Source organism: Psittacula echo (genome assembly GCF_963264785.1).
Source record: "Psittacula echo genome assembly, chromosome: 3".
Taxonomy (NCBI): domain Eukaryota; kingdom Metazoa; phylum Chordata; class Aves; order Psittaciformes; family Psittacidae; genus Psittacula; species Psittacula echo.
Window position 1 is genome coordinate 83,796,591 of NC_137736.1, and position 14,529 is coordinate 83,811,119.

At 39.9% G+C, this 14,529-nt stretch overlaps 1 protein-coding gene across 1 annotated transcript in view; it reads right to left on the minus strand.

Moving 5' to 3' along the window:
* LMO7 (LIM domain 7) overlaps positions 1 to 14,529 on the minus strand; it is a gene marked incomplete at its 3' end in the record, with an annotated part of 127,873 nt that overhangs the window by 62,090 nt on the left and 51,254 nt on the right. Inside the window, exon 4 of the mRNA XM_080614024.1 lies at positions 10,611 to 10,717. Within this exon, the coding sequence (XP_080470150.1) occupies positions 10,611 to 10,717 (107 nt within the window). The remainder of the gene's footprint in view (positions 1 to 10,610; positions 10,718 to 14,529) is intronic.

A 14,529-nucleotide genomic window follows, 5' to 3' on the forward strand; every position in this document is an offset into this window, starting at 1 on the left:
TGCTTTGTTCACCTCTCCTCTTCATCCATCAGCTCTCTCAACACTTACAACTCCTAGCATGTTTAACTAAATGTGCAACAGAAGCTATTCCTGCTTTTGGTCACAGAAATACCCTGAGGATAAAGATATTCCAGTTCCATGGATTTAATTTTGGGGGAATCTGGGAAGGAGAAGTGAGAGAGTGAAGAAAGGAAAAGTGATCAAAGTCCAAAACTTCAGAAAGCATTTACACCATCACCCAATTCCAGATTAACCATAGCAGCACAATGATGTGCCATTGTTTTTCCAATTCCTAACACTTCTTAACAATGCTTGGGATTTGTTTCTGGGTAGAAACTGGGGGGGATTTGTTTGTTTCGCTGTTGTTGATTGTTTTATTTTTAATTTGTACTGGCACTGACACCAAATAGGTGCCTTCACAAGTCTCTCAGGAAACTCCTAGCCCCATTACCTCAGGTCTGAGCAGCATTAGCTGTTCCAGACCTCAGAATTTCATACACAAAATTAAAGTTGTTCTGATTTTCCTGTTCTAACTTAAGTAATCCAAGGTTTCCTTCTATCTTATACATAAAAAAGAACAGCTCCTGAAAAATTAACCTACAAGCTACTATTAAAAGCTTTTTTACTACAGTAATTAGCGCTGGTAAATTTGGACAGATTAGGATTAGTTTGTGGAGTTGTACAGTAATTCCCTAACTGCACAGATCTGTGATGAAAATATATCATGACTCCAAGTCAAACCATACATAAATATACTGTGCCTTCTGTTAACTCAGGCATTTTTAGCTAGCACTTTGCCAAATATATCACTCACCCAAGAAAACCACCACAGCTGAGAGCATCTTACAAATATCGGGTCAGAGTTAAAGAGAATATATTGCTGCACCATCAGCCTGACAAGCATATTTCAGCATTTATTCACAGGGCACAAGTGGCTGTCCGTAATTTAATAGCCTTCGCAAAAGCAGAAGTATTTTGAACTTGACCCCCCTTTCCCCGCCCCAGTCAAATATTTTATCATATAATGCATTGGAATCCACGTCAGTTGATGCGTATCTGTATGTACTGGGTTCAAAGGTGTGTACATGTTTACATTTGCAGGATTTTTTTTCCATAAGGGCAAGGAAAGAGGAAATATCATCCACATTAGTCAACCTTCTCACTCCAGTCCCAGCAACTGGCTGCAGAAACCTCCAGAATTTTTCTTTCTGAGTCAGTTTCTGATACCGCTCTCCCTCCTCACGCAGACGGGAGCACAGCAAGGGTGTAGTCGATACGGTGGAGGGCAGGGCTGCCAGAGTACTGGCTCTACAGGAACCTCATGACATTCAACAAGACAAAGTCCTAGTCCTATCCCAACCCCTGGATGGACTTAACTTCTGCAGTGGCAGAGCAAGGTGGGGAGCTGGACTTGGAGGTCCCACTGGGCTGAACATCAGTCAGCAGCAACCCCAGAAACAGGCCAACAGCACCCAGGGCTGTACAAAATAGAGCATGGCCAGAAGGCTGATGGACCTGATCATGCCCCCTTTCCCCAGTGCTCATTATGCCACGTCAATGATGCTGCCAACTCCGATTTGGTGGGGATGGTCAAGGCTAGAGATCCTGAGCTTGGTCATCCAGCTTCTTCAGCCTAGAGAGGAGTTCTCAGCTTGGGTTTTCTTCTGGTTTGGGGGGGTTTTTTGTTGGGGTTTCCCCCCCCCTTTTGTTTCTTAAAGACAACAGATCTCCATCATTTAAAAGACAACAGATCTCCATCATTTAAAAGACAACAGATCTCCATCATTTAAAAGACAACAGATCTCCATCATTTAAAAGACACATGAAAAGATCAAGTCTTTGCGTGGTTAAGCTTGGCAGCTATCTAGCAGTCTTCATTCTCCCTACCCCATCTCTTCTTGTCTTCTATGGCAAGACATTGTTTCATTTAACCAGTTTCAGTAACAAGATGAAAAAGACCCTGCAACCTTCTTGACAGGGATATGTGCTTTATAAAGACATTTGAATTTGTTAATGCATTATCAATTACATTCTGTAGTACCCACAGTAGGAAACTTGTTAATGCCATTTTGAAGGATACTATGAGTGTTCTGATTAAGCAGTAGTAGCAATTAGAATTGAAATCTCTGAAAGCAATGTAATAATCAAAGCTCAGGAATAAAAATGGCCAAAAGTAGAGTTTCAGATGAAGTAGGTTCCACTGCTCACCTTTAACTTCTCTATTTACAGAGTATAGTTAAATGACAAAGTCCTGTATCCATGGAAAACTTCAAGAAGTCAGCTTCCCCCAGTATTTAAATATAGGAGCTCTTCCTATTGAGTTATCTGCCTACAGAAAACCTAACTGAACTTCAACAATTTAGATGTTAAGTGGAATGAAAAATAATACAATAGTGAACTTGCATACATGTTTCTGTACAATTGATAGTAACATAATACAACCTTATTCTTTTTAGAAGTCCTTCAACTTCCAACCTCAGATACCAGCACCGTTTTTTTTTGGTATGGAAGAAAATAAAAAGTTAAAAAAAAAAAAAAAAAGCAGTTTTTCTTTTGTAACTCGCTGTAAGTCATGCAAATTGCCTTCCCTTCTCTGCTGCACTGCTTTATAAACTGCATCTAACACTGGGATGCTAGGGGATTGCTGTGCATGCTTAAAACGCATACAGGTGCCTAAGATTTAGCTGGATTCCCATGGTACTCCTAAAAGGTTAGAGACATTTCTCTTAACATAAAGGAAAAGAACACTAAAAAAAAAAAAAAAATATCGTAAAGGCTTTTAGTAATAATGTTATTCCAGAGATTCTTTGAAAGTGTAATAGGATCAAAAATGAGGACTTTGAACAAACCAAACAAACCTTTCAGCAGAAAGCTGCTGTAACCTCTTTCAGTAAATAATTCAGTTTTGTACCTTAACTACTTGAACTCTATCATAAAGCTATGGATCTGTGCCACTGGAGATACCTGAATTGCTCTCAGTGCAACTAACAGACACTACATGTGGTTTTTCCAAATTACTTCACACTCCTTATGTACGCTTGCAGGTATCAGTATACAATTCCAGAAGTTTTTTATTCTTAAAGCAGAATCATCTTCACAAAATGAATAAATGGTAAATCAAATACTAGCAAAGGAATAATCCCAGAAAGGAAATGTAACTGTTAAATCACTCAACAGAAAAAAACCCAACAAACCAATCTCAACATTTCTTGTAGTGATCACAAACTTTAGAAAGTAGAAGGATTAAATAGCACCACACCCAACACTTTATAGACTGTACACTGAAGAGTTGGAAGTAAGTTTCTAGCAGGTATAGTCCAAAGTCTGGAACATATTTTATTGCCTACAATGGTTTTACTGGAATGATTTAAAGCTTATGCAAATTAAGGACATGAGCATGAATATTTTACACTAAGCACAAGTTTCACAAGTCTGAAAAAACATGCTCTGTTTTCATTTTCTTTACCTCTGCATAACTGTCATCAGTACTAACAAGTAAAATGTGTGAAATGAATTATCCTTAAATTAGTTATATCATAAACAGAATAAATAGAGCATTTTCAATGGTTAGAATATGGCTATGCCTGGTAAGTATTACCCATTTCTATGAATATGTCCATAGGGGGAAAAAAAAAAAAAAAAAAAAAAAAAGAATTTCCACACTTATGTAGTCATAGGAACATTTCTAAAGTCATTCTAAAGTGAGGGTGCTGCAATTTTCCATTTCAAGGAAAGTGTCACTAGGAAACTCAGTTACCACAATAAAAGCCTATTACAACCACATGTGTAAGAAATGTTATTTCCTTGGATAGAAGCGGAAGCAGCATTCATTGTTCTAATTAAATTTTGGTTAAGTGGCTTGCATTTCAGCTCTCAAGACCCACAAAACAGTCTTATTTCTTTCATCTCAACTTGAATTCAAAGATAGTTTCCTAACCTTTATGCTCAAGCCTTTGTGGTGATTGATTCTTCAGTCACACAAGTATAGGCTGGAGACCTTAAACAGGTGTAAGTTTTGGGCTAACTACTACCATACTTTTTGTATTGAAGCACTCGGCTTCTATCCAGTACACAACTTTCTATTCTACAGAAAATAAAAAGGCATGAAAGGGTGGTTCTGTGCTGGGTGTTTTGGGTTTTGGTTTGTTTGGGTTTTCTTTAAAGCCAAATTAGAAGTAGGGTCTTCAACTTATTAAAAATGTATTTTTCTTTAAGAAAAAAAAAAAAAAAAAAGAAAAAAGATCATAGAATCAGAGAATGGTTTGGGTTGGAAGGGATCTTAAAGATCATAAAGATCATAAACAGACACCTTCCACTAGGCCAGATCCAGATTGCTCAAAGCATAACTCTGCAAATATATTAAATATAGAAGGCAGCTCAAGTATGAATTCAGTATTATCAACAGCAAACACCAGCTCAGAGCTACCTGTCCACAAATTGGCTTGTATTCTCTCTCTCTGTCCTGTAAGTATCCATTTTCAGGGTGTTTGACTCTGTCTCCCTCGAGCAAAATATGACAGTTCTTCCTGAAGGACAAAATGGGATACAAGTCCCAAGAGACTTTCTCATAATTATACCTCAAGCTTCCAGCTAAGTCACTTGTCAGTTAAAACTTGTCTGTCACTGGCAGAGCAACCCTAAAAAATTCCTTCAAAGACTGACATGTATTACTGCCTTCACAATTAGAAATGTTTATTTTTGGAGAGCTTTAAGAGCACTGAAAACAACTGCCCACTCAAAAGATCATCTCTTCTATCCAACAGTTGTAGTATTCATCCCATAGAACAGAAATTTCACTTTGTCTTTGTTGACCCTGCAGAAGAAAGCATCCCGAGTAGGAAATAACAGGAATCAGGAAATTCAGCATATTCCCCAAGACTAGACAGGAAGAACATTAAAATAATGGGAAACATCAACGTATTAAACAAAACAGAACAAAAACCAAAACAACCCTCTTTTCTAATTAGAAACTAACATTTACTAAACAGCATGCAGTTACTTTCCACATGAAAAACAGGAATTTACTAATGGACTGAATGTAGCACTGGAAGAAGCTCCACCTGCATTCAACCACTCTCTGCTACTGATTCACTGCTATTTTCAGGAGCCCTATTATATCTGCACATTTAGTGGTTGCACCCAAAAAGACAAGTAAGGCACCTTTGCCACAGTAAATTGGCACTGGGACTATTGTAACCTGAATTATGGGGTAAAGAAGGTGGGTACTAGAGGATGCTTTGTGTTTTGCTTAATTAGTCAGTCCTAGAAGGTTTCCCTTTTGACAGCCCCTAAATGAAGAGAGTTGTATAGTAAGGGACAAGAGTTGTGATATGGCTGGTAGTGATTTTGCATATATGCTTAAAAGTGTTAATGTTGGTATAATGGGTACAATCGGTCATTCTTATTTAATCAGAAAAAATTCCATTAAATGTATCCTACTCCAGATGGATGAAGAGATGCAGAATATGTTCTTATAGCCACATCCCACAGCAACTATTTCATTTTCTCAGGCTTTATCTTAAAAGCATCTGATCTTTAAACTTCTTTGCAGTATTTTAAATTCAGAAAATATTATCTCTGAAGTGAAATACACAGCCTGTCTCAAAAAAAAAAAAAAAAAAAAAAAAAGAAAAAGAAAAAACCCCACAAAAACAAAAACCAAATCAGCTGAAATGCAGGAACACAAGGATGAACATGACAGATAACAGCTGTTACTTGTCTCTAGTTGGCTCTAGTTATATAGAGCTTTATGCAACACAAAGCATGGTATCGAAATTTTTCCACGGTTGCTTTTTGCTTTAGGAAATAATGAAACACAATTGTGCTAAAGAAACATAAAATTGATAAGTTTATTAAAAAGTTAGAAATGCCAGGGCCATAGTCAGAGCTCCGTTATTTTGTCTCATGTATGCACTTAATTTCAACTTCAGCAAGACTTGTATGACAGGGTTTTCTGTTTGTTTTATACAATTTACACTTCATTTAGTGAACAGGATTGATGACGAATACTTGGAAAAGAACAGAGCAGCAAGAAGTTGAAGGCCTTATCCAAATCCCAAGTTCTGCAAGGTGCAGAGATACTTCTGGCTACCTTGGGAGATAGTTTGAGCCTCATTCTAAATATAACCTTGTAGTAAAAATATTAACAGGAACCAAATATTTTAATCTGCTATTTTATTGAGAAATAAAATTGATATTGTAAAACAAACTTCAACATTAGGGCTCAAGGGCTTATGGTAGCTTTAAAAAAAGTTTGTTGATTTATTAGTAGTATTTAATGAGACTCTTAGAGTGGATATCTCATTTTCCAGATTTTTTTTTTTTTTTTCAGATAGAAAATTAATTTGCTTGAAAGACAAGACAGATTTTAGGTTACACGCTCAGTCTGATTGTTCAGGCTGCCTCCTTTAAAACTGATAATGGGGATAACAGATTCCACCAGAACTGAAGTTTGGCATCTGCCTAAGCAAACTCGCCCTTTTAACTCCACAAATCGATTTTACAAAGAACCATTCCACAGCTGGGAACAGCTGGGTGTGTCACCTCCAACGAGCTGGGTAGGGAAGTGCTTACATTTTTAAATAGTAACTGACAACTGAGAGTCACTGAGCTCATACTGCATTCTTACTTTGACAGGACTGAAAAAGAATCAAATGAAGCGCGCTAAGGCAATCTCGCATTTGTGTAAATTTAAAAAACCCTCTCAAGCTGCTGGGTTTTAAAATAACACCTCCTCTGATTAAAAATAATAAAATCCTAGGCTAAATAAAAATAAAATAAAATACACTGAAAGAACTGAAGAACGACACACAGGCATATACACAAATAGCCACAAAACAGTATGATGTGCACACGACTGCCAAACATGGTATGTGAGGAATAAATCCATCTGGATAATCTTTATTGGAACACATGACACATTGCTGTACATTGAGCAATAACTTCTGCAGATTTACAGAAAGACTGAACTATAAATCTCAGGCATTAATCCATGCTCCCATTTTCATTGGCAGAAAAGAAATCATCCATGCCAGTATATTTTTTCCACATCACCCGACTACTAATCTCATTGCTGATCTGGCAAAGCATAAAGTTTGCAAGGCTTTCAAGACCAACCAGTAATTTTAACCAGCCCTCTTCACACAACCTTCTAAACAATGAAAATTTAAGGAGCTTTTTCTCTGCAAAAAGGATAATCACATGATCACTTGGAACTGAGAGTCTGGATATTTAAGAGGATTCTTGCCTCTCCCGTTCCAGATACTAGTAGTAATTACAGAGGAGTTTCTCATTATCCCTATGCATCATCTCACTTGCAATAGAAAACAAAATATAAGTGAAAGTTGTAACCTCCTTACCAGATAGGAAGATTATTTTCTTAGCACAGCTTCTGGCAAGCCACGAGGAACAGAGAGTCTTCACCTTAACTCAGGTGACAAAAGAACATCACCCAAAACACAAATACGAAGTTCAGTATCTCAGAATGGCATTGTGGTGGTGTTGATGCGATAGAAAGACCAAGCACTTATCAGCAAAGATACAGTGAAAGGTACAAGGAGAACTTAACTTTTCCTTCTGGGAAGGGAGCCTGCCCGGGTGGACAGGACCGCAGCACAAGATGCCAACAGCCTTAGGGCATACGATTTCCCACAAGGTAAGGAGAAGGAGGTACCACACATAACTGCCAGGCAGCAGAGGCAGGAAGAACAGAGGGAACACCTCTCCACAGACCACATCATCCTCAGAGGGCAGGTGATCCTCCTCCAGGACCTTCCCAGCACCAGAGGCATCAGAGCAATTACAGAAATCTACAGAAGGCCCAGTATGGCAGGGATGGAGATGCAACCTCCAAGCCAGCATCAGAAACTGGTTTTGCTCTGATGTAAAATGACAACTCTCATGACTGCCTTTAGCTACAGGAGCAGGCCCACGCTTTTAATGGTACCTTCTTCTTATCTTCTTTCCACATATAAGGCAAATCAGGCATCTTCTTATACCTGGCAGTACATATGCATATACCACCAGCATGCTGTTCTCAGCCTGAAAAGCTGACTGTTTCAGCAACAGTTTATTTAATCTATTTTGGGTAGATAAGCATGCTCTAATGGTGGTGCAACAGCAGAACACAACAATACTGCTGAGGTGTCAAAATACACACCGCTTCAGGCACACAGAAATGTTATCCTGTACAACCTATCGCAGATGGTTTAAGATGTGGGCAATTAGCCTCAGGTGACAGCAGCAAAATGGATTTGCTTAGGAATGTTAGAAAGCCAAAAATCGAATGTAATCTTTTATAAAAATCAGCATATAAAAAAGGTTTCCCCTCTTTGGGAAAAGAAATTATTTACTTCTAATGCCGAAATCAAGTTTAACAGAGGATAATATGAAAGCAAGACATGAAACAGTATCCCTCTTCTGAGGTCTGGCGTTCTACAAGTTTTGACAAAATTGGTAATTCAGCTCAAATGTATGAAGTTATTTATTTCTATTAACCAAACCCATCAGATAAAGCTCCCGGATCAGACAGCATTTCTCTCCTGACACACATATGACTCTTTTTGAAACCCTCTGAAGACTAGATTGCCCTCCGGGTAATCAAATGACTCATAATAAACTTTTCAATGGGGAGAGCTCTCTTCGTATAAATTATTTCCTTCATTTGTTGGACTAAAACTTCCCATCCCCCTCCAAACTCCTAAACACATCAAAATGTGCTAGTGTAGTTTAGGTTACCACTTTACAGCATGCTAAGATACAGAAGTTTTGAATTATTCTAAGTATTTTACACACACTGTGGGACTGTCATATGACAGTGTGGAAAAATCAAGCTTATACTGAAACACATTAAGAGAACATGGCTATACCACTGGCAGCTTCTCAACTCTAACCCAGACCCCTTGCATTGCTCTCAGTAAGAAGAGCTCAGTGGTTAAAGCTACTTTTCTGAAAATCACCAACTAACCTGTTGCCAAGTACCTATGATGTAAAATCCCCACTGCCTTATGACAACTTCAAATTCCAGCCTCACTCTCTGCTCCCAGAGCTGGGAGGGGAACCAACAGAGCTGAAAGGATAAAACAAAACTAAACAAAACACACCACCAAGAAAACCTGGTTACAGACCCACTGGATGAATTTCATGGCTGACCTCACTTGGGAACTGCTGTTAAAGTAGGGAGGAGTTGGACAACATACCTTGCACAACAGTTGGCTAACTCGACCTCCCCAGGGTTTCAGCTTGTCACTATTGACATTGCTGAAGACCAGCTCCTGACTGCCTCTAACCCTTCCTGGTGATACTCTTTGAAGCAAACCTCCATCAAAATAACTTTAGCAAGGGTTTTGTGGATAATTAAAGCATGTTAGAAGCTACCAACCCTCCAGCTTTTGGCATAATGTAGGAACCAGCAGCAAGAATACCAGCATCCTGGAAAGGCGCCAAGTCCCTAAATACGTTTCGGGTATGAGTCAAAGACTGGAAAATGCACTGCCATCTCAAGTATCAGACCTCAAAACGGTATGAACTTTCATTCTGAAACCAGGCAGAGAGTATGTCAACATGCTACTGCCAGATCCACCTACATAGAGATTTCTTTCCAATTAAAGCAATTGTATCATTTCACAGTATTTTTTTTCCCCCTTGTATTTACAGAAGGATTACTGCCTATTCTTCTTTGATAAAACCCGCAATTTAAGATAGGAATCGATACTTAACATTTAACCTGACAGGTTTTCAGCAAAAATCACTGAAGCTTCTCTTTTTTTTTGGAGACAATAAATCCACCCTTTGTACTAACACAATAAAAACAGCTAATACTGTAACAAAGCAAGACGCCCCAGGACAATATTTTTCCATGACACATTTATCTTAAAACACCTGTTAAGTGTCTATACAGTAAAAATGCACTTTAATCTCTCAGAAACTACTACTAAGACTCCTAACAGGAGACACAGCAGTCCTGAGATTTGAGAATCCATCAATTATATTTCTGAACCAAATCACTGGTATTTCACAGGAAAACTCTTTTCTCTGTAAACATGACAATTTCCCTTTGTGCAATTCAGTACTTGATTTCTACTCATGCACACACACCCCCATTGACAGGAGATGTGACATTCAGTAACAAACACCTGATTAGTATTTGGAGTGGTGAGACCCACGGTCCTTGAGGAACACTGTACCCAAGCTTCGGAATCATTCGGATAAGTATCAGAAGTACCACCTCAGCCTTTCAGATTTTATATCAGTAATCTCAAAGCATAAAGGGAAGCAATGCTTGTAATATCATTTAACAGTTAATTTTGCTCCAAGTTTAAAATAACCTGAACAGTTTCTCTCTCATACATTAAATCCTATAAATATTCATTAACAATTATTTCGCTTGTAAGACATAATAATACTCATGTTTTAAAATTAAATTTGTGCAAATCGTATCTACCAGTCTCAACAAGGCTTAAACCCTCTCCACAGTATTCAGAACTGTTTGTACCAGATTAAAAGAATTTTCCATAGGCAAACATTAAAAATAAATAAATAAATCAATAAAAAAGACCGTGAAACAGCTTGGAGGGAGAAGGGGAGGGAGAAAACAAAACCACAAAACTCACTTGACTGTAACTCGATTGGACAAATCCTGAAGATCTCCTGGATGAAAAAGCTGAGCTTCTTTCAGTCCAATATTTTCACACGCTTTCAGAAAAACATTTATATTATCCTGCAAAGAGAAGTAGAAAGCAGTTGCTTAGTTAAAAGCACTAAGCAGGTTTTGCAAGATGATTAGTGAGAGCCTCTGAATGTCAAAGTCCAGCTCACGTAAATAATACCGCAAAAGCAATCTTCAGGATCATAAACACAGGTTGTTCCTCATGCACACCGGCAGGCTGGCTTGCGATCGCGGTGACTGAGGGGTACGTTAAAGATTACCTGGCATAAGGCAGCAGTGAGCCAGTAGGCAGCAATCTCCACTTTGATGTCAGCTCTGCTCAGCAAACAAACGCCCTCTTCCTCGCTTTGCACGACAAGCCTCACCTCTTGCCTTTAAAAATAACTCCAGCTACTGACATTCACCACCCAGAAACTCTTGGCAGGGGAGGAAGAAGAGGAGGGACGCACTGTTTCTATGCTCACAGACCGCTGAGGGAATACTGCACCTGGAGTCTGGGTTTGGTTGCTGAGCAAAGCTCTGAAGAGACAGAAACCAAACTGTATTCAGTGCTGCTGCTTCCTTACATCGAGGGTTTTTCCTCTCCTTTGTGTTCCTTCCCTTTCTATCCTCCCCCACTCCCCCCCCCCGCCCCCCCGGCTCACACCAATGTTATAGAGTATAGGTGCAGGGTGTTAGGGTGTTACAGCACCACTCACTGCACCTGCTGCATATCAACCCACCTGCAAGAGCAAGGTTAAAAATAGATAAATCAAACGATAGAGAGAGATTATACAACTTGTGATCTGTTTCCACCCCATAAACAATAGGCATTAGGCAAGAAATTCCTTCTCGTTAAGGCGGAATGCTATCAACAACAAAAGAATGTGCCCTCTTGCGCACTTGCTCCCTTCAACTGTAAGCCACAGGAAAAGGTACACAAAGTTACTTAATTCAGAAGCTACCCACAGCCCTGTCATTTGAAGGGCTCCTAAACCGAGCTACTGGTAACAGAGTTCCACAGTATGGAAAAGCTCCACTTCAGCAGTTTAATACACCTTAAACTTTTTTTTCTTTTTGACACATAATCACTGGCTGTAACAACTATACCATCATTTAAAACTTCTTTAAAAACAAAAACCATAAAAAAAAAACAACCACTGCTTCTAATACAGGCTTTAAAAAGTAAAAGAAACCCAAGAATACCCACACCTTCTGTTTTGAAGGTCCCTAGGATTCTAGGATTTCTTATCAGTCTGTAAACACGGCTTCATTCAAGGACAACATGTGGACAAGGTATTCCCTGTGCAGGCTGCAGGCTCTGTGTTAACACATCCAAAAGATCCCAAGTGTCTCACACTGGGAAGGTTTTGCCTGAAAGCCTGATGTGTGATGTGCCACGGTGGGAGCTGTTCTGCTTCAGGGGGATGACATGACAACGAGGGGGGACATGATGTGGTGGCAAATGAGGCAAAGTGGCTTGGAAGGATGGAGGACAGGCAACCTCCCCTCTGCCTGTGCATTAGCCTTTGCAAGTGCCCGGGGGGCTGCCTGCGCAAGTGGCCAAGGAGATTGACGATGGGAGGTGTAACCTCAGGAGGGACATTTACTTTTCGTTTCCATGCAGCATAGGGAAATCTGACTATATGTGTCAGTTTTATTCAACTAATATTTGAGTGCTGCTGAGAGACTGGCACAGGTTGCCCAGAGAAGCTGTGGTTGCCTCATCCCTGGAAGTGTTCAAGGCCAGGTTGAATGGGGCTTTGAGAAACCTGGTCTAGTGGAAGGTGTCCCTGCCTCTGACAGGGGGTGGGAACCAGGTGATATTTAAGGTCCCTTCCAATCCAAGACATCCTATGATTAGTACCAAAACCTCAAAGACTTGAAAAGACATCGCTGCTTCTGTATGGAAGTGGCCACAGACTACAGTCCTATTGCAAGAAGGGGAGCTGCTTGGTAAACAGCAACAGACAGGCACCTCTCAGGTCAGAGTACAGGGGTCTGGGGAATCCAAGCAGCTTCTGCAGAGCAGAAGGAACAAGTAGTTGCAAAGGAATGAACACTGATGCCGATCAAGGCAACATGCCCTGATTGTTCTGACCAACCACCCAAACTCAGAGTCAACTCCCAAAGCAATCGGTTACATCAACTGAACTGCAGAAAATGCACACATTGTGCAGGTAAACAAGGAAGAAGAGTCAGAGGTTTAGCGAAATGGATGCTGCCTATACCCCAAGCGGTAGGAAAACAAAGGAGTTGCTCATCAGTGGCTGCTTGGCTGCACAACCACTGAACTGTTGGCGCACGATAGAATTAATTTTGAAGGTGTCGCAGCAATTAAACCTATCAAACATCAACCTCCTGATAAATAACACTTACAGCTCCTGAGAACATCTATTGCCGACATGAGCCAAGACCTTCAGAAACTGGCCAGAGGCCAGAAACTTCCCAGAGGCCAGGGAAAGACAACACAGGAGGCAGAACACAGCTAGTCACAGCCCTTGTGTGCAGGATAAAACATGGTTCAAAATGTGCCTCCCCCAGCTCCCAAGCCAGCTGTTTGATCACACGTATCATCTCACGTGTGACTGCCCCAACACCAGTTCTCGTCCGGTCAGGGCCTGGAACTGACACCCAAAGCATCATGAGATGTCATCCAAAAGGTTATTATTCAGGTTAGCAAATTGACACAAAAAGGTATCTTTTCAACAAATCAGCACTTGTAAATACTGTCCTTGCCAAGTTATTCTTGACCATCCCTAATCAGTGTAAATCACTGAAGCTACAGGTCTCAAAATAGCTAATATCAGTTTTAAACTCTACCAGAATAATGAACCTTAAAATTAATTTTAAATAGCACCACAGAAATAAGCAGGGGGAAAAAGACAAGCTATCAACCTTGCAATTAGATTTAACATTAGAGATGTGAACAGGAACATTGTTCAGTGATTAATGCATTCAAATATAGAAGCCATCATGCTATTCCTTTTACCAATATAACTGTACTTTAAATAAGACTAATTGAAGTTACAACTTCAGCTTCAAAGCATATATTGCAATCTGAATCTCATCATACTCCACAAAAACTATTCTTAAGCATTCAGAACTCATAAGCCTGGAGAAGCACAGCACAACAGATCTACCTCCTGGTGACTGCAAGTCACTGAAGCGGCATGCTTGAGGGAAAAAAAAAGGGACTCATGCCTATGTCCACAACTGCCCTCTACCACTGAGGTGTTCCCAATGTCTGTAAATGAGGGCAAGCCATTTAAGTTTAAGCAAGATTCAAATTAGTAGTTGCAGAGAGAGGAGTATGATGATGAGAGAAGACAAGGGACCTATAAAATGAGAATTGGAGAACTTGATTCCATTATAAAATGGGGCACGAGAGGCAATACTGCTGCCATCTACCAGCACAAGGGAAGCAAAACCAGAAAGGGAGAGAAGAGATGCCCAGTCCAAAGGCAAGGCTCCATGATCAGGCAGATCAAATACATTTATGTAGAAAACATAAGATTTCTGACCATTAAAAAAAAAAGAAATCTCCTGAACTGACAGGCACTATATGGACAAAAATTAACTCCATGCTTTTAATACAGAGCTCCAGTAGTGCATTTCCATAAGCACCTGAAGTTGGAATTAGCATCACAGAATTACAGAGTTCAAATCACAACAAAAATAAAGCCTTAAGTCTTAACCACAAAATTCAACAGCAATTTATTTCTGGTATGTTATTACTACTTCTAAGTGTTTTGGTGAGACAGGGTAGGGAGGCTGGGGGGTGGGGGGGGCCTGTTTCTTTTTCCCCAGATGGTGTGCATGATGAAACGGCAGAGCATTTCAGATGCTCCCAGCACAACTTGAGTTTCCCACAAGCAGTAGAC